Source organism: Amphibalanus amphitrite, unplaced genomic scaffold (assembly GCF_019059575.1).
Source record: "Amphibalanus amphitrite isolate SeventyFive unplaced genomic scaffold, NRLGWU_Aamphi_draft 000366F_arrow, whole genome shotgun sequence".
NCBI lineage: Eukaryota > Metazoa > Arthropoda > Thecostraca > Balanomorpha > Balanidae > Amphibalanus > Amphibalanus amphitrite.
The window spans coordinates 157,433-176,861 of NW_024881860.1; the positions used below are offsets into that span (position 1 = coordinate 157,433).

At 48.3% G+C, this 19,429-nt stretch overlaps 1 protein-coding gene across 1 annotated transcript in view; it reads right to left on the reverse strand.

The window, feature by feature from the left end:
- The window catches only part of LOC122389636, a 20,121-nt gene extending 3,404 nt beyond the window's left edge, over positions 1–16,717 (reverse strand). Inside the window, exon 1 of the mRNA XM_043381840.1 lies at positions 15,742–16,717. Coding sequence (XP_043237775.1) covers positions 15,742–16,141 — 400 coding nt within the window. The 5' untranslated portion in view covers positions 16,142–16,717. The remainder of the gene's footprint in view (positions 1–15,741) is intronic.
- Positions 16,718–19,429: the final 2,712 nt, after the last annotated feature.

The following is a 19,429-nucleotide window of genomic DNA, read 5'->3' on the forward strand; positions in this document are numbered from 1 at the left end:
TGTTTATTTACTTAGGACCGATCACCAATTTACTTTTGGTGCAATCCCCAAGTAAGAAGCAAATCACATGATTGGTATCCTTTGACCTCCTGATTTCATAACTAATAATTATTCATGGCACAAGCAAGTTTAAAAGCACCAATACCATGTGGAAATAAACATCAAATTGCTCGTGACGAAGCAGTGCAGTGCCGAAGGCAATGCCTTAGGAGAGATTACAGGCAAAGGTAAGTCAAATATTTTTAGGTTAACCCTCGCCGGCCGAGGGGGGTGCGGGTGCCGCACCCCCATAGGGTTTTTTCGCGATAGCTCCAAACAGGCTGGCGATAGAGAGCTGAAACGTGGCATAGCTGACCTTTGATTCAAGCCGGATCTTTTTACACCAACCGCATCTTCGGGTCAGGTCAGGTCACCGACCTATGACGTCATCAGTGAACCTCTGCACGGTCTTCAGATGTCGCAACTTCGCAACGCCCTCACGGCCAGAGGAGCTTTCACAGGGAAATGAAGCATGCAGGACCTAATATCCATTACGAGTCTCACAGCTTGTATGTCTCAGATTTTCCTAAAGGTTATTTGAGGTTAGGTCATTTTCGTGATCTCACCATTACAAGTCAAGAAGAAAAATTAAAACTGCTATTCTGGCGCCGGGAACGACCTCTAACTATCTCAAGCACACAGAATCGTGATTTGACGCCTTCCTTGCAAGGTTAGATGCGTAACTTTTGCAATGTTGACCTTGTGTGACGTCATTCATGACGTTATCAAGGTCATATTAGTTTTTCGTCAATAAATCCCGATCAAATTGAGCTAGTGAGTCGGGAAAGCCACCAATGGACTCAGGAAGACCTGCCAAATCGAATGACATGCGACATGACCTCTTTCCACCAACTTCATGACCTGGGGGTGCTGACCTGACCGTGACCTGAGAGGTCAACACCCTAAGTTGACCTGACCCAAACAAAAATTAGGTATATCATTTGACGCGCCTAAGCAAGGCAAACACGATGCTGCCAAAATCGCGGCTCTGCGGCCCTTTGTGGCGAAGTTATTCGCCAAAAACTGAACCGTACCTTGAGGCACTTGACCTGACCTCAGAGGTCACCGGTTGACGTAGGACCTTAAAATCGGGTATCAATCTCTGCGTCTCGTAACGGCGCACACGCTCGTTTTTTCCGCGACGCGCCAGCTCCACCAGGGGCGAAACGACTAATAAGCATTTCGGCAAATAGGCATTTCGGCAAAAAGGCATGTCGGCAAATGGCATTTCGACTTTTTGACACGTCGGCAAAAAGCACATCGGCAAAATGACATTCGACGAAATGCATTCGGCAAAATGACATTCGGCAAATAGCCTTTCAGCAATTACCACCTCGGCCGGTATGTAGAAAACCAATATGTCCGGTGAGGGTTAACCCGCGCCCTGCTGGGGGGGGGGGGGTGTTTGAACACCCCCCCCCCTTGTGGTTTTTCGCCGTTTTTGGTACACCTTATCATACATCGATTCTACACATGTTGTGAAAATTTCAGACCAAGGTCATTCAAGGTCAGGTCACCAGGTCACTTGAAGTGACCTCACCTCATAAAAAGTTTCAATGTCTGTCATAGCTACACCGAGTGACCGATCGCTTTGAAACTTCCAGCGATTGATAAGAGCAATAGCATGTACAACATGTATATCTCAGAATTTGGATATCGATGACCTAAGGTCAGGTCAATTTTGCGACCTCCCCATTATAGGTCAATGGGAGAAAATTGAAATGCGCCTCTTTTGGACGAAAGACATTATAAACACTCCCAAACACTGAATGTGGTTTAGACACATTCAGTGGTTTAGACACACTGAACATGAAAATGGTGTCCGTGACCCCTGTTTATGCCCTGAGGTCATCTTGTCACGAATGGTATCTAACAGTTTTTCGCAAATAACTTTTGATAGAGGCATGCTAGAGCGATGAAAACGCCTTAGATGTGTTCAGCTCGACGATACGGATCGACTGATATGCAACATAACCCTTTCCGGTCGGGTCATGACCTTGACCTGAGGTCAAATTCTCAAGTTGACCTTTCAAGGTCAAGTTATAGTTCATTCGATGCGTCTTGACGAGAGGAACACGATGCCGCCGGTAAAAGTAAGCTCGTACAAGGCTTGGGTCAAAAGTTATTGCAGAAAAACTGTTTCCGAAAAAATCGTCTATTTTTGCAGTTTTTGCCCCCTGCAGGCAAAACCGTTGACGTTAGGTCAAATCTGAGGGAATTACTCAGAAAGGGCGTTAATAGGGCTATCGAATGCGCTTTCCTGCGGCGCTGTAGCTCTATTGGTTCCCGAGTTATGCGTTGGCTTCTTGGAACTTGTCGACATTCGACCTGGAAATCGGCGAAATTTTGCCTTCAATGACCTCTGGTGACCTGACCTTTGACCTGACCAAAAAATTGACCGAAGTGATTTCCTCATTATTTTTGACGCTCTTTCGAACGCCGCATTCCGCGTATCGCTACGTGGCCCAGGAGCCGAGTTAGAAGGGGGGGTGTTCAAACACCCCCCCCCCCCCAGCAGGGTGTGGAAATCCAGGACCCCCAGCCGGGCGCGGGTTAAATTGTTGTGTATCTGGCTTCAGGCCGAAGGCCTGAAGCCTGATGCACAATTGACCTAAAAATAATTGACTTGTCATTGTCTGCAATCTATTCATGTGAGCATCTTCTTCCTTATCCACGGGTAGGAAAAAGTCAGTATGTCAGGTTAGGTAAGGTTTGGTTATGTTTTTCTTATACTTTGGTGACACGTAAGTGGGTTTCTTTACCTTTGAAAAGCGAGTCGGTCCTAAAGTTAATACTTGCGGGTCAGGTTAGGTTAGGTTAGGTTAGGTTAGGTTAGGTTAATTTCGGCTAATTGGCATTTCGGCAAATTTATATTTCGACTTATTGACTTTTCGGTAAATTGACATTTCGACTAATTGACACTTCGGCAAATTTACATTTCGACTAATTAGCATTTCGGCAAATTAGCATTTCGGCGAATTGACATTTCGACTAATTAAGTTTTCGGCAAATTGACATTTCGGCAAATTTATATTTCGACTAATTAGCATTTCGGCAAATTAGCATTTCGGCGAATTGACGTTTCGACTAATTGACTTTTCGGCAAATTGACATTTCGGCAAATTTACATTTTCGACTTATTGCACGTCGGCAAAAAGGCATGTCGGCAAATTGCATTTCGACTTTTAGCACTTCGCCCTTTTGACACGTCGGCAAAAAGACACGTCGGCAAAATGCATTCGACATATTGACATTCGGCGAATAAGCATTCGGCAAAATGCAGTTCGGCAAATTGTCCTGTAACCAGGGTTGTATACCAATCAAGTCGATTGAATTGATTGATTTGATTCAACGCGTATTTTGAGTTGATTGGATTGAGTCGATTGACTTTTCGAGATGACTGGTTGACTGACTCGTTTGACTTTAGCGACTGGTTGACTGATTTGATTCCCGAAAATTAGAGTGACTCGTATGATTGAGTCGATTGAATGGAAAGTTGAAATAAGTTTTAGTTGACAAAAAATAATGACACCAATTGATGACATCAAAGATCACAAAACTACACTGAAAACTGCTTGTCATCACAACTGCAATATGGGGTAGATGGCCAAATAAAGAACAGGGCCTAAACATGAACAGCCAACTTTGACTTTCATCTGCAATAACTGCTCCAATCCTGTGATAGAACCTGGCCATGGATGAGATAATACCTGGCGATGCACTTACCTACCTTTCTGCACTCAGCAGGAAACTTTTTTTTTAATCCAGATGATTAAGTGCAAGGCCCTATATACTAATTAAGTGTGATTAATTAATAATTCACACCTCCACATCTCCTCAGAAACAACCCACTGAACTCTATAAATATCTGAAACCCCTACAAAAATAACTGAAACAAAAGCGTCGTTTTCGTCTCGTTAATTACGTTTACGTAAATTAATAGCTAATTTGCTGCATTGTTTAATTTGCAGCAGAACGTTTGTTGATCCTTTTTTCCTGAGAGCCTAAGCATAACATATTTAATATATTTCATTTTCCTTAAAATATTTTACCGAATATTATTAAGTGGTTTTATTTCAAATGAAATAATAATTAAAACGAAATTGGTGTTGTACAACCGATTTATTTTATGATGACCTACCATACTACATGATAATCAATGACGTCATCTTACCAAAAAATCAAAATTCAAAAGACGTAGAATAAGGATTTATAAAAGCTTAGCATACTTATCGGCAAAACGTTTTGTCCAACATTTTCTTTGTTTTTTCGCAGTCGCACCGTGCCGTTTTCGCGTTTTAATTTGTACCTACTTCCTTTGTCTTTAACTTATCCTGTGGTTCCAGAGTCCCTGTCCTTTCCATTTCCTTTTAAATATATTTTTAATGCTCATCCCTATCCCCCAGTCCTAACAGTTTCAAATTGTATTGCAATAAAATGTTTTGAATTCTTCACACATAACCTATCTACCTTCGTTGGTACTGTTGGTAGCCAGTGACACATCTAGGCAGGTAAGTAGGTACCTACCTGCTTTCCTGCTGTCTTCATAAAGCATACCTAATGAAGTTGTCAAATTTGTAGCACATTTTCAACACTTTCATATGGTGTCAGTGTGGCATGAAACCTAGCTAGGTTCATTATGTTCAGGCCCAGGGTTCAATTCAGAGGAGCTCCGCATAACTCACATAATGATAAGAGACAGACGGGGGCTTTACATGGGGTAGATGGCCTGATGACTTAGCTGGAATATGGCCAAAATTAAATTGACAACTTTTAGGTGAAAGGTGGTGATTTGGGTTAAGGGGCGTTTGTTGAAGTCAACTACTGGGTTATTTTGCACCCATTAAATGAAACTTCTGCTCCAATTCTACCCATTGAACCTCAATATCATGATCCACCTGTCCATCACTATGTATCCTTCCTTATTACATAGAAACTTTGAATGGCATGGCAATTTATAATTTTAAATGACAATATTTTTTTCCTTCTGTAGGTAGGTAGGTAGGTAGGTAGGTAGGTACAGTAGGTCTACTAAAAAAGTCCCCCGCTCCAGAGGCGGCCGGCCGGCCGAACCCCCGGATGCCAGCCCCGACTCTATTGCGCAGGCCGCGGCAGCGACACGGGTCAGGTCGCGGCGCCCGGCGAGTGGGTCAGATGGCGGCGGCCGGCCGTGGAGTGAGGACGCCGTGTGTGGGGCGCAGAGATGCCGCAGTGCAGAGGAGGGGGAAGATAGTGACCCTGCACTATGCCGGAAATGATGCCTTTGTGATCTAAATTAAACACCTGCAGACGCAGTGCATATCCTCCCTCGCCCCATTCCTATTTTATCACAATCCTTCAATAATCCGTAATGACCATTCAACGCAAGCAAACAAAACAACCCGTTTAGCGGCGACATCATATCGGATAAAAAAGCGACAGCGATGATTAAAATAGACTTAGCGCGAGGGCAAATCGAGGGGTATATACTATATAATATGTATCATATACCGAGTATTTTATTCCCATCTAGCAAATCAAGATTGGGGATCTTGTCCAACAAGTCAGCGGCCGTTCTAGACACAGATAAATGCTTTGTTTTCGGTCGCATCATTATCTGCAATAATTCGAAGCGAGGTTTAACCCTCGCCGGCCGAGAAGAAGGGGTGAATGCCGCCACCATGTATTTTTTTTTGCGGTAGCTCAAAGCACACTGATGATAGAAGGCTGACATTTCATATGCCTTGCATTTGATTCAAGCCGGATCATTTGACATCAACCACGTTTTCAGGTCAGGTCACTTAACCATGGCGTCTTAAGTAAGCCTCTGCACGGTTGTCGGTTATAAAATGATGCAAATCCGCAATGCACTTAGTGTCATATAAGCATAATGGGGAAATATGGAAACTGTTAATCTTGGCGTCGGAAATGATCTATAATTATACCTCAACTCTCAAGCACTTCAAATCGTGACTTCATACATTCTTGGCAAGGTCTAATGCTTCACTTTTGCATTGTTCACCTTGCGTGACGTCATTTATGACGTCACTATGGTGATAGGAGTGCTTCGTCAATAACTCCCGATCAAAATGAGTTAGCCAGTCGGGACAGCCATCAATGGACTTTGCAAGACTTGCCGAATCAAATGTTATGCAACATGTCCTTTCAACAGCTTCGTGACCTGTGTTGCCCTAACATGACATTGACCTCAGGTAAACATCCTAAATTGCTTCACCTAAACAAAAAAGCATGTAAATCGACGCGTCTGAAAACAGAAAACACGAAAACAGAAAACAAAAAACACGATTGTATCGAAAGGACGATAATGCGACAATTTTTGTGGTTATTTACAAAAAACCGACCGAATGCCTTGGGGCCCTTGACCTGCCCTAAGAGGTCACTGATATTTTAAAATGGGGTACCAGTCGCTGCGTCACGTAACGAACCAAACGCTCGTTTTTTTCCGCGAGGCTCTAGCAGCTAGCTCAATTAGGTATAGGAGCTAAACATGGGGTTGGGGATCGCTCCCTTCTCACTCACTATTTGGCCGGAATAGTGTTTGCAATTATTGTTAAAATCTAGCATTTTAAGATTTCAAATGACCCATTTTTCCCGCCCAAGTCTATCAATTCAAGGTCATAACACCAGGTCACGTCAAGTGACCTTACCTCAAGGAAAGTTCCTGTGCTCATCAATCTAAATACACCGTCTAACCGATCGCTTTAGAACTTTCAGCGATTTCAATGGGCAACACTATACCTATGTATTTGAAACGTTTACTTTGCATGTTTGACATTGTTGACAGAAAGGCCGGGTCAATTTTGAGATCGTTCAAGTCAATGGGAGAAAATTGAACTGCGCTTTTTTGGACGGAACGCATAATAAACACTCTGAAAACATGTGGTGTTTGATGAGATACAATACTAAATGAGAAAATTGTTTGTTTTGTTGGAAGCCATCTTTTTCGGTCTGAAAAGGCCCTTGCAGAGCTATGACATAACTATGCTCTGGTGTAGTTTGTGCGAGCCAGCGACAGTGATCTGCGGAAGCGAGACTGTTCCCATGGGACGATTGCCCTGTCGGGACGGTCCAGCCGTCTCCCAAACCGTCACCACGAAGAGGATTATTTTTCCTGGAATCAGACATGTGCATGGATCCGAGAAAATGGATCTGGGATCTGATCCCACGGATCCTGATCTCGGATCCGTGGGGATCATATATCCAGCTCTTTAATTTATCGAGAGATCCGTAGGGATCATAGGTCCGAGTCTAGTATTTTTGCTTGAGATCCAGTGGGACCACAGATCCTCATTTATTTTTGGTCAACACAGAATCCCAAAGATCACTCGTTGCAACTCACAAACGTTCTTATTTAGTGATCTAATGTGATAACACGTCATAATCCATAGTTTTATGGCACTTATTGACATAGAAACACTTGGAAACCTGGTTCCAAATGTAATGCATGGTGGGATCCACTCAGATCAAAGATCCATGTTCTTGGTTTATCGTCAGATCCTGTGAGATCATAGATCCAGGATACTTTTTTCACGCCGGATTCTGTGGGATCATAGATCCGAACCTGCAATTTGCCTCGAGATCCACTGAGATCATAGATCCATCACTCGGATCCATGCGCATTTCTGCCTGGAATTGATCCGACATCAACTACAGGTTGGCTGGTGGGGTGACCTCCAGTCCAGAGAGGGAAGCATGAAGAATAGGGGCGATGCGGATTGTTTTTTTTTTCCTGAGGATAGCGAGGACGGAAGGAATCTAGCACCCTTGACCCTTCCTTATACTGAATGTATCTCAGGCTGTTAGTCTCCTAAGCGTTTTTTTTTCTCGACATCGTGAAGGTGTCATTAATAAAAATATGAAATCCGGGAGGATAAATTAAATATAGAAATTGTGGCCAACAGAAAATTATCAGTTGCGTTCAACATACCCGTAAGCTTGATCACACACCCAGCCTACATATGAGCCATGTAATAATTATTTTTGATAGACATGCTTAAGTTATGAAATCATCTGAAGTGTTTGTAAAGCTCCACGATACGGATCTAATATCCTGCTATGCATCATGACCATTTCTGGTCAGGTCAGGTCTTTGAACATAGGCCAAATTTTTCAAATGACCTTTAAAGATTAACTTTTGATTCATTCGAAGCGTTTTGATAAGAGAAACACGAGGCTGGTAAAATTAATTTCGAGTAAGTTTTAAGCTAAAAACTTTTAAGTGTTTGTGGAAAAGCAATTGGTTTTCTCATCCAGAATTGGAGGATCAAAAGCATGCGATAGCATGCTTTTGCATCCGGAAATTCCCATTGGTGGGTCGCTGAAAAAAAGTTCGGCTGAACCTGTTTGTCAGTGAGTGAGTATGTGAGTTTGTCCTGGAGTCAAAATAGGTGGACCGATCGGGACGAAAGTGGGACCGTTTGATTCGTCTCCGGCGAGGTAAACTTTTGGTGCTGGCCTCGGTTCGCTCGGTGCTTCGTGGCACATGCTATTCCGCTTCAAAGTTTCGGTGACACGAAATTTTTTGTCAAGGCTACAGGTCAACCCGAGGTCACGGGCAAAGCCATACTGGCGGGACACATCGGTAACACCTTGAACCAGTTTCCAGTGGGGTCACCGTCTGCGAGGGGTGCAGGCTGCACGTGCTGGGGGCGGAAAACCGTTTTGACGTGAGGTCCTCTGGCTCAAAGAAATTTTAAGCTATCAACCTCAAAATCGGTTCAATGGTAGTCCCAGGCAAGGCCTCCAAAATAATGCACATTTGGTTGAGCTAAACTCTGTGGTGCATGAGCTATGCACGTGCAAGCCGATTGCACCCCTTCGTACGTTGCCACGCCTGCAGGGTAAACGGCAGCTCTAACTGGTTCAAAACTTGCAGGTCATAAGAAGAATACATTTGATCACGACATACCGGCGAGATAATATCCGAGGGGTGCAAGCTGCGCGTGCGGGGGGCGGATAACGGTTTTGACGAGGCATCCTCTGATCCCGGGAAACGTCGATCTAGCGACACAAAAGTCGGTACACTGATAGAACTAGACACACGCTACATGATGTCATGAAAATGACTGCACTGGGGTGCCTGGGGCATGAACTATGCACGTGCAGTTAATTCGTATCTTACTGTAGGTAGATATCCACACCAATCTCGCGTGCTTTCAAGCATTTTTGGGATGTTTCGGTTGGTTTCAGGTTCAGTCCAAGCTCAGTCTGGGTTTCGGTGGTTTTGCCCGGTGTGTGCCCTCAACACCGTTCCTCCAATTCTGGCCCAAGGCAACGCAAGAGCGCTGCCGGCATCTAGTAATACCGATGGTGGCAGTTGCTGTTATTTACGTGCTAAGCCGTTCACCTTAATTAAATCCGACAATATTATTCAGACATAGCGGTAAACGAGCTGATTGTTGTGTTAGGTTAGGCTCGGTCGATTTCAGAGTTGGAAGGATGACAGGAATTAGGGGGAGACAGGGGGCCTGGGCGGTGTTTCACGGCCCCACGCTGCAGCACGCTGCGCTGCGCTGCGCTGCTGCATTGTTGCGGCGGTTGATATGAATTCGGCTCCACGCTAGCGTTGCGAGCTTCCGAGTCTGTTGATGTTTCCATGGAAATTGGAAACCCAATGCGCAACACACCCTGTCCAAGCAAAATTTTACCACCGATGACCTCTGGTGACATGACCTCTGGTTCTGACCCGATCTTAAATTGGCTGAAGTATTTTTCTTCTTCGGCTACTTTTGACGCTACTTCGAATGCCACTTAAATGCCCAAAGCTGAGTTATAAGAATGATGCTCAATCCCCATTTCCCCTCCAACAGGGCGTTAGAGTCTAGGCATTCCTGTGGGGCACGGGCTAACAATGACTATCTCTATAATCATTGTGGCCATGAACATCTACTGCCACTCTTAAACACCGGTTTCGCTGCGCTGAGCGGTAGCCGTCCCGTTTGTTGGATTCTACAGCTGGCTGGCGGAAAACGTTACCGGCCGCCCGCCCACCGCCCGCGGGCCGGACCGAGCGGTCCCGCTGACCCTACCTGACCTGAGCCCGGCGCGATATGGGACAGGCAGACGGGGGTTCGGCTCAGCGAAGGCAGCGCCCACTGGTGCTGGGGACTTTTTTAATAGACCTACTGTACACCAGACTGCTATGGACACTTTTCCAAGTTGGTGGGGCAAAAAACCTAATGTATATCTTGGTTTGAGTCGTTTGATTGAGTTGATTGATTCCTTTCATTGTCGCGTTTGAGTCGATTGAATCAATTCCCGAAAACTGCTCTGACTTGATTGATTTGATTGGTTTCCCAAATTTGTCGTGATTGAATTGATTGCTATTGATTGAGTCGTATACAACCCTGCCTGTAACCACCCTAGGTTGATCTCTATTATGGTGTGCCCCCCCCCCCAGTCTGAAAGTGGTTCCCGCGCCCCTGGTAAAAGGACCTATCAAAAGCGCCTTTCCGCGGCGCTGTAACTCTACTCGTTCCCGAGATATGCGCCGGTTTGTCAGAAAATGTTGAAATGGGCAAAATTTGACCCGTGGTGACCTCTATTGACCTGACCTTCGAGCTGAGCTAAAATCTTCTTCGTCAAAATTTTAGACGCTCTTTCGGATGCCATTTCCCGCGAGTCGCTACGTGGCCCAGGAGCCGAGGTTGAGGGGAGTGAACTGTTCAAACGCTCCGAGGCCCAGCGCGATAGGCGCTTAGCAGCAGCCCGACGCAGGTTATAGTCAAATCGATGCGTTTCAACAAGGCACTACGCACTTTTTCTTTTTTTGTAACACAAACGTTTTCTACGTAAACGTTGACAGTTTTTGCCCACTAGATGCTAAACCGTTCACCTCAAAAGAAATCTGAGGTAGCTGAGGTCAAGAAAGAGTTTTAACCCTAGCCAAACTTATGGGTTTTCTGCATACGCTCCGGCCGAGGGGAAGGTTATAACCTTCGACCTACGACCCCCTCGCCGTTACGCCCCTTCTTGAGCCTCAGCTTCGCAGAAAAAAAACGAACGTGCGCGCCGTTACGAGAAGCAGCGATTAGTACCTGATTTTGAAGTATCAGGTCAACCGGTGACCTCCGAGGTCAGGTCAAGTGCCCCAAGGTACCTACGGGTTCAGTTTCTGGTGAATAACTTAGACGAGGAAGGTCACAGAGACGCGTTTTTTTGGCACCATTGTGCCCGCAATGCTTGGCGCGCCGAATAAAATACTTTTGGTCTGGGCAAGGTCAGCAGGGTCAGGTCATAGCTTCTCAGGTCACAGGGTTGGCCGAAGGTCATATTGGATATCATTCGATTCGGCATGTCCTCCTGAGGTCACTGGCGGCTTTCCTGACTTCGTAGCTCAATTCGATCGGGATTTATCGACGAAAACTACGATGCCCTAGGTGACGTTATTATGTAAATGTCGACAAGCATGGTCGTCAAAGCCAAAGTTGGAAATCGAACATTGCAAGGAGTGCATGAATTCACGATTCTGTGTACTTGAGGCAGAATCAGACAATTACCGGCGCCAAGATTAAAGATTTTACCAAATCACTTGTTCCACATCATTGACTTCTAACGGTAGGTCACATGAGAAGTCTGACTCCAGGCAATAGGCATGACCCTAAACAAATCCGAGATATGCGAGTTGTGAGACTTCGGAAGATTACTTATGTCCTACACCGGGTGGCCCAGAAAAAAAGTTCCCAACTTTAAATCAATATTTCTCAGAAAGTGATAAAGATACAACATTGAAACTTCGAATAGTCAATGCGGCACACATTTTCAGTAAATGGTGTGATTTTCATGGTGTTCGGTAAATTACTTTGTAAACGGTTCGTGTTTCAAGCATGCCATGTAAAAATTACTTTTTTGCTCCGATGTTTACTCAAAAATGTGAGTGAACAGGTCACTTTCACCCCTCGGCACCACGGCCTAGAGCCATGGCTGCTACTGGCAGCTAGTCTCATTGATGGTTCGGGTCTCAGGATGACACATTCCATCAGGCAACCACGATGGCTCTGTGCCAGTGGCATCGGAAGAAGTTTCCAGTTTTCTAACCATCTTGTGGCTCAAATGCTTTCCTGGCTGACATTCCTGGGAAAAGGTAGCTTTTCAACCAGTTTTCTTTTTTGTCATCTGCTGGCAATGTTGTTTTTCATAAAATGTTATGTGGTCTTCTGGCACAGGAACTAGTCTGTTTTAGTTTGTTTTCCTTATCCGGTCGATTTACTGTTTGATCTACTGAAAGGAGGGTAATCAGCAGTAATCCATGCACCGTGCCACGAATCATGATTTGATGTTAAAACGAATGGCATCCATGAGCACCATTTTGGCTCAGTATTTGAATATTTGGCACATAAGTGAGACACAAATATTTAAAATAAGAACATACGTGTTGGTTTCATTCACATGCTCTATTTTTCTATTCTATTTTATAACATGGGGCGTCTAACTCAATCATCACTATCGTTTGACATCGGCAAAAAAAGCAAAAACGTCTTGCTTAATTCAACTCAAGATTGCCAACTTGAAAATGATGGTATAGTGTTGTAATTTAGCATACCAATGCGCAAGGAAATGACGCAAACTTGCTGAAAATTTTGTCTCGTTATTTGCACTCAAATTTGATATATAGGCCTCCAAAGTTCGGAACGTTTTTTCTGGGCCACCCGGTATATGCGTTTCGTCTCCCTGCAAAAGCTTCTCTTGCAATGAGGGCGTTGCGAAGTTGCGACATTTTAAGACCGTGCAGAGGTTCACTTAACCTTCGCCCTGGTGGGGGGGGGGCCATTTTGGCCCCCCCCTGTGGTTTTTCAGCGATAACTCAGAAACCACTTGAGTTAGCGCCCTGAAACTTTGTATAGCTGTTTATTCAACATTTTTACATCATGTCCTTTTTTTGGGGGTTCGGGTCAGGTCAGGTCAGGTCACAAGGTCACCAAAACTGACACCACCTCTAAAAAAGTTCAAAGCTCTCTCAAAGGCACAGCTTTTATCCGATCGATGTAAAATTTACAGTACTTGAAGATGTCACCCAGCTCTACAAAATGGCTATCTCGGATTTTTTATAAATGTGACCTAAGGTCAGGTCAGGTCATCGCTGCTCCCCATTATAAGTCAATGGGAGAATCGAAAAGTAGTTGTTTTTCAGCTAAATCGGGCGTGATTGTTCCTATATTTCGTTATTGAAGTGTCTTGGGTCAGCAAATCACAGCCCATGTGAAACCATTTGCTTGTGACCTCGCTGAGGTCACGCTAGGTCATCTCCCTGGTCACCAGAGGTCACCAGCGGTTTTTCTGCACTTACTTGTTATTGAATAGAGATAGAGACTCCGTTCGACGTTTATCGTGTTTGTCTCGTCAATGCGGATCGAATGATATGCAGCATGACCTATTTCGGTAAGGTCATGACCTTGACCTGAGGTCAAATTTTCAAAATGACCTTTCGAGGTCAAACTATATATCATTCGACGCGTCTCGACGAGCCAAGCACGATGGTGCATGAATCGTTTCTCTATTTTCTCGTGAATGCATGCTATAGTTAAAAACATTTTCAACGAAATTTGCCAAGTTGACCTTGCATGACCTCTGTAGGCCAAACCGTTGAGCTGAGGTCAAATCTGACGAACCTTGGCGAAAGAGCTTGAAAAGAGCTATCGATTGCTTTTTTCCGCGGCTCTCTAGCTCTTCTAGTTTCCGAGCTACAGCGGAATATGTCCGGCAACACCGAAAACACTGAAATTTGACCTATGATGACCTCTAGCGACCTCAATATTGACCTTAGCGAAAAAATGACCGAAATACTTTCGAACGTACTTGTTATGGGCTTTCGTTTGCTTTTTTCCGCGTCTTCCTAGCCCTCTTCGTTTTCGAGTTAGACGGGGGGGGTCATTTTGGCCCCCCCCCACCAGGGCGAAGGTGGCTCAGACCCACACCAGGGCGCGGGTTAAGACGTCATAGGTCGGTGACCTGACCTGACCTGAAAACGTAGTTGGTCTCGCACGATTCGGTTTTAATAAACGATTAGATGTGTAAGCTTTCAGCTCTCTATCGCTAGCGTGTTCTGAGCAATCGCAAAAAAAAAACGACAGGAATGAAACGTTAATGGGTAAAACGCTCCAAAGTCCACAAGACGCCAAGTTCGACGTCTTTTTACCCTTGGAGCCTAAGCCATTGACCTTAGGTAAAATATTAACTAGCGCCGTGTCGGTGGTCTTAATTTCCCTTAGAGTACTGGGGGGCATCTAACACTGCTCCTCGGCCACGCAGAGACACGCGGCAGGCAGTGTTAGAAAGAGTGTCAAAAATAAAAGTATTTTTGTAATTTTAAGTCAGGTCAAAGGTCCTGGGTCAACACTTGCGACACAAAATAAATGCGACACAAAATAAATGCATCACTTTTGCCTTTTACCACTTGTCGCTAAATGAGCCAAGAGCGAATTATAGAGAGCGTCGTAACCTCCCCTTCCCATTTCCTCCGCCACCAACAAGACGTGTTGAGAATTATTCCCCTCGGACTACCGTCCTGGTGCAGGTTAATCTGCTGAGGAATTCACCATTCAGACGTTATTATACGGTCCAGATGAAACTTCCATGAGCGAAGATCATCAAACCGTGTATCCGACTATTTGCACGGTTGCGTTATCCGTGGGAATATGACATCGGTAAATCACAATCACGTGTTGATAACAGTTCACCGAGCAGTGAGCGGCCATCCGTGTAACCGTCAGTAGGTTAGTAGTCGGGAGATATATTAGATGGATGGTGATGATCTCATGGCCGACTGGCAGCCTTGATCAAGAAACAATCAGGGAATTCTTTCTCACACTATTGCGGTATCTGGCCACACCTATGCATTATGTCTTGGTTCCGGCGGTTAGTAACACGTCCCCACCCGTCATTAGGGGCAGAACACCTTCAAGGGGGGCACTACCGACTTTTGGTCTCATTCTTTCCATGCAGCGCCCATAGGGCTAATGTTAAAATGCCCAAATCAAAGGGGGGGGCACGGTACCCCGGTGCCCTCCCCGTTCCGCCGCCCATGGTCCCCGTCCGAGAGTGCCGTCAGAATCCGTTTCTATGTCCTGTCCCTCCTGTCCCATAATACCGTATGCCTACACATGTCCGTCCAGCGGTCTATCAGACATAACCACCTGTTCAATCCAGCAGCATGCCATGCATAACAGTTATCAAATGAGTGTCCTTTCCTGCCCTGTTCGACATAGCCCAGTCCTGTACTGTTCTGTCCGAAGCAGTACCCACCTGTATCATGCCATGTCCGGTGCAGCACCGGCACCCACCCGTCTTGAGCGAGCCTTTATCTATATCCTGTCCTTTCACTGCCCTGTGCCGTGCCGTACCCATCTTTGTCCCTGTCCTGTCCTGTCCTGTCCTGTCCTGTCCCGTGCCGTATCCACCTGTGCGGGCGCCAGCGCCCTGTCCTGCCCGGTGCAGTATGCACCAAACTGTCTCAGCCCTGTCCTGTCCGGCGAATGCCGTACCCACCTGTGTGTGGTCCCAGTATCCTAGCCTGACTAGGGTCCTGTCCTGTCCTACCCGGCGTCGTACCCACTACCCACCTGTGACCCTCCTCTGCCCTCTCCTGGTATGCCCTGTCCGGTAAAGCAACCACATGCGCCCTTATCCTCTCCTTCCCCTGCCCTGTGCGGTGGAGTACCCACCTTAGTCGGGACCCAGCACCTCGTCATGTCCCCCAGCACCCACCTGAGTCGGGTCCGAGCGGCACCAGGTCCGGCTCGTCGCCCGGTGGCGCGGCGCCCTCGCCCGCGCCCTCGGAGCTTAGCGGGCTGCCGGCCGTCAGAGAGCGCACCTTGCGCTGGTGCGAGAAGCTCTTCAGGTGGTACTCGATGGAGCTGCGCCGGCGCGGGTCGACCGGCTTGTCGCAGAACTGGCAGAGCAGCAGTTCGCCGCTGCTGCGGAACAGCTCCGTGCCGTACTCGAGCACGCGGTCCTCGGCCGTCTTGTTGGAGAGGTGGCTGCGGCCGCGCGGGTCGGCCGTGTCGGCCGCCACTGTGCGGCGCCGCGCGCGACGTCGGCGACGCGTCGGCACCGTCACCACCTGGTAGGCCGGCCGGTTGTTGTGCAGGATGGGCACCACCTCCATGGGCGGCGCAGCGGCGGCGGCGGCGGCGCGGCGGACGGGGGCGGCGCCGCCGGGGGACGGGGAGGGGGCCGAGGTCAGGCGCGGCGCCCGGCGGATGGGCGGACCGAGCGGCGGAGAGCGGCTGCTCGGAGCTGGCTGGGAGCAGCCCGCGGCGGCGGCCCACTGCCGACCGGGTCAGCGCAGGGACGGGAGGCGGCCAGTGACGCCCCCGCCGGCGCTGAGAACCCCGCCGTCCGCTCCGGCAGTCCACACACGCCCCGCCGCGTCTGGCGGAGTAGCGCTGCTGATCAGCAGGTCACGCACGATACCGGTCAACGAGGTCACTTCCGGGTCAGCCGCGTGACCCGGTCACTCCGACACCCCGCCACTGACCGCTCGCACTCACTGTCCGCGCCGGGGGCGGTCGCCGCGCGCGGCGCTGCGGCGTCACAGAGCGGGGCCGCTCAATACGCGGTGCCGGCAGCGTGTGCCCGCTGCACGCCCCCTCGGCGGTGACCGGACGCCGTGCTCGCGGCGCGCTGGCGCGCTGCAGACGGCGGCGGCGGCGGCCGGCGCTCGCGCTGCCCGCTCGCGACTGTCGGCCGCCAGCATTCCGCGGCGGCGCCCGCTGCAGCCGGCCAGCCACGCAGCGGCCGCCGCGGCGCCGCGGCGCGCGCGCGCGCTTTATCGACTCGGCGGCGGCGGCGCGGCGCGCGGCCGGTCACGTGGTACGCCGCCGCACGAGACGCGCCGTTCGCGCCAAGGCCGCGCCTGGCCGGCCAGCAGCGCGCCGATCGATGCGTGTCGCCTCGCGGCACGGCCGGCGCCGCCTGGGAGGGGGCGGCGCCGGCCGGGGCGGGGCGGCGGGCGGCAGGAGGGGGCCCGGCAACTCGGCGCCGCCGCCGCCGGCCAACACGGGGCGGTCTCGCGGCGCGGCGCGGGGCCGACCTCGGCCCATCGGCGGCCGCGGCCCGCTCCACCGCTGCAGCAGCGGCGCGGCTGGCGACTAGCTGAGTCCTCCGTCCTGTGTCCGCCATATCGCTGCCCGGTGCGGTGGCTAGTACGGCTCCGATTGTCGGGCAGAGGGTTCGGCCGCAACAGCCGCAGCCCATGACTCGACCGACTGGTCAACCGACTGTGCGTATGACCGAACGGAAGACAGACCCGACCCGCAGATAGGCCGACCGATAGACCGACCGACCGACCGACCAGCCAACAGACCAGCCGACCAGTCATGAGCCAACCAACAGACTAAACGACTAACTACATAATAATCGACAGGCAAACCTACTGTCCGGTCGACTGACCGATCGTATGACCGACCGAACGACAGACTGACCATTGACCGAGGAGCAGACCGACCGACCGACCGACCGACCGACCGACCAGCCAACAGACCAGTCGACCAGCCATGAGCCAACCGACCAACTGTCCGACCAACCAACAGACTAACCGACCAACTAATAACCGACCGACCAACCGGCAGACCAACCCACCAAACGATAGGTCCACCAACCAGTTAATCGACCGACCAAACGACCGACAGACTTAACTACCGTCTACCAACCAGCCAGAAGACTCATGACTCATTGGAGAACAAACACTACGTGAGTTCATCGCTTCTTACTGAGGACGAAAGATACTGGAGTGCATCTACCAGAGGTCCTGACGCCTCTGACCCGGTGACCGTGACAGTCGGTTTCGACATGCATAGTCAGATCGCGACATGACTCCAGTCAATCGTGAGTCCATCTGCGGAACGGCTTTAACCCACCTGCCCATTCTGTTCTGCAATTTTGTCTGCAGTCACATTGACACGACCTTCGTCCACCCTCTGTACTTACCAGCGGGCAGCTCAAACAAATTTCGATCACTCATGTATGAAAGTCGCAAGTCCTGTGTCGGAACTTCAGACCTTAAATCGCCATTGTTTTTAGAGATTAACCCGCGCCCCGTAGGGGGGGGGCCGAAACGGCCCCCCCCCCCTGTCCTTTTCGGTCGATATCTCCTAAACGGCTGGAGATATCGCCACCAAACTTTCAGGACCCCTCCGGGCATCAATTTTACACATTGTGACCAAAAATTTTCCAGAGGCTATGATAGGTTGGCCAAAAATGACGTCAGAGTGACGTCATGTTCTGTCATTTTCGACCGAAAAAAGACCTTCGCGAGAAGACCTGTCAGGACTACAGCTTTGAAGATACAGAAAAATGATCAAGACATAAAATGTGTAGAATTGACAGGGCTACAAAACTGCTATCTCGAATTTTTGAAATTTTTGAGTTTTGACCCCCAAAAATCAAAAAAGCATTTTTTTGGATATATTCGCCAAAAAATCAAAAAGGTTTTTGAGTTTCGAAAAAACCGGAATATATGTGATAGTGCCTACCGTCTTCTATCTACATACCAAATTTCAGATCGATACCTCGTTTTTTGGCCAAGTTATAGCGAAAAAACTGTTCACAAATGATGACGTCAAATTTTCAAACTCAATTTTTGGCAATTCTAGAACTCGTAGAGCAAAACGAAGACCACCATTAGACTCCCCGTGACGAGCCGCATCGAATCGATACCCATTTTATGCAAAAATATCAACTTTGAAATTTGACCTAATTTGACCTGACCTTGACCTGACCTTCACAAAAACGTGACCTAGGCTGGCCCCAAAGGCTGCCTAACCCACATAATCGCATTTGTCATGTAAAATGGACCATAAAACATGTATCACACGACACATTCATATTGTGACCCCCAGTGACCTGACCTCGCTGTGACCTGACCTGGTATCAGTGACCTCAGATAGCAAAGTATGTGTTTGACGAACAATTTACCATCGATGGTTTTCAATAAATTACCAATTTACTCGCTTTCACAGCACATTTCTTGAATTGCCTGTGAACGGTGAAAATCTGACCTTTGACCTGACCTGTGACGTCATCGGTTTGACCTAGGTCAATGAAATTTGGTCACAAGGTAGTTCCCGGGTGGGGCTATCGAACGCCGTTTGAATTTTGAAAATCGGCCGGTAACTTTCCGAGATCTTAGGGGGGGGCCGAAACGGCCCCCCCCCCCCCTACGGGTGGTAGGGTCCGCCGGTAGCCCTACGGGGCGCGGGTTAAGGCACATTTTCAAAACTTGCTTGCATGAACCGACCGAACTGACCCTCGTACAGCTGTCCAATTCAGTATTCTAATCAGGAGCAACTCAGTGTATGATTCTGGCTCAACAGAGGTCTCATGATTTCTTTCCGTTTATGAGACAAGTTGATTAACTTCTCGCACGGATACGGGATATAAAACGTTCATTTTC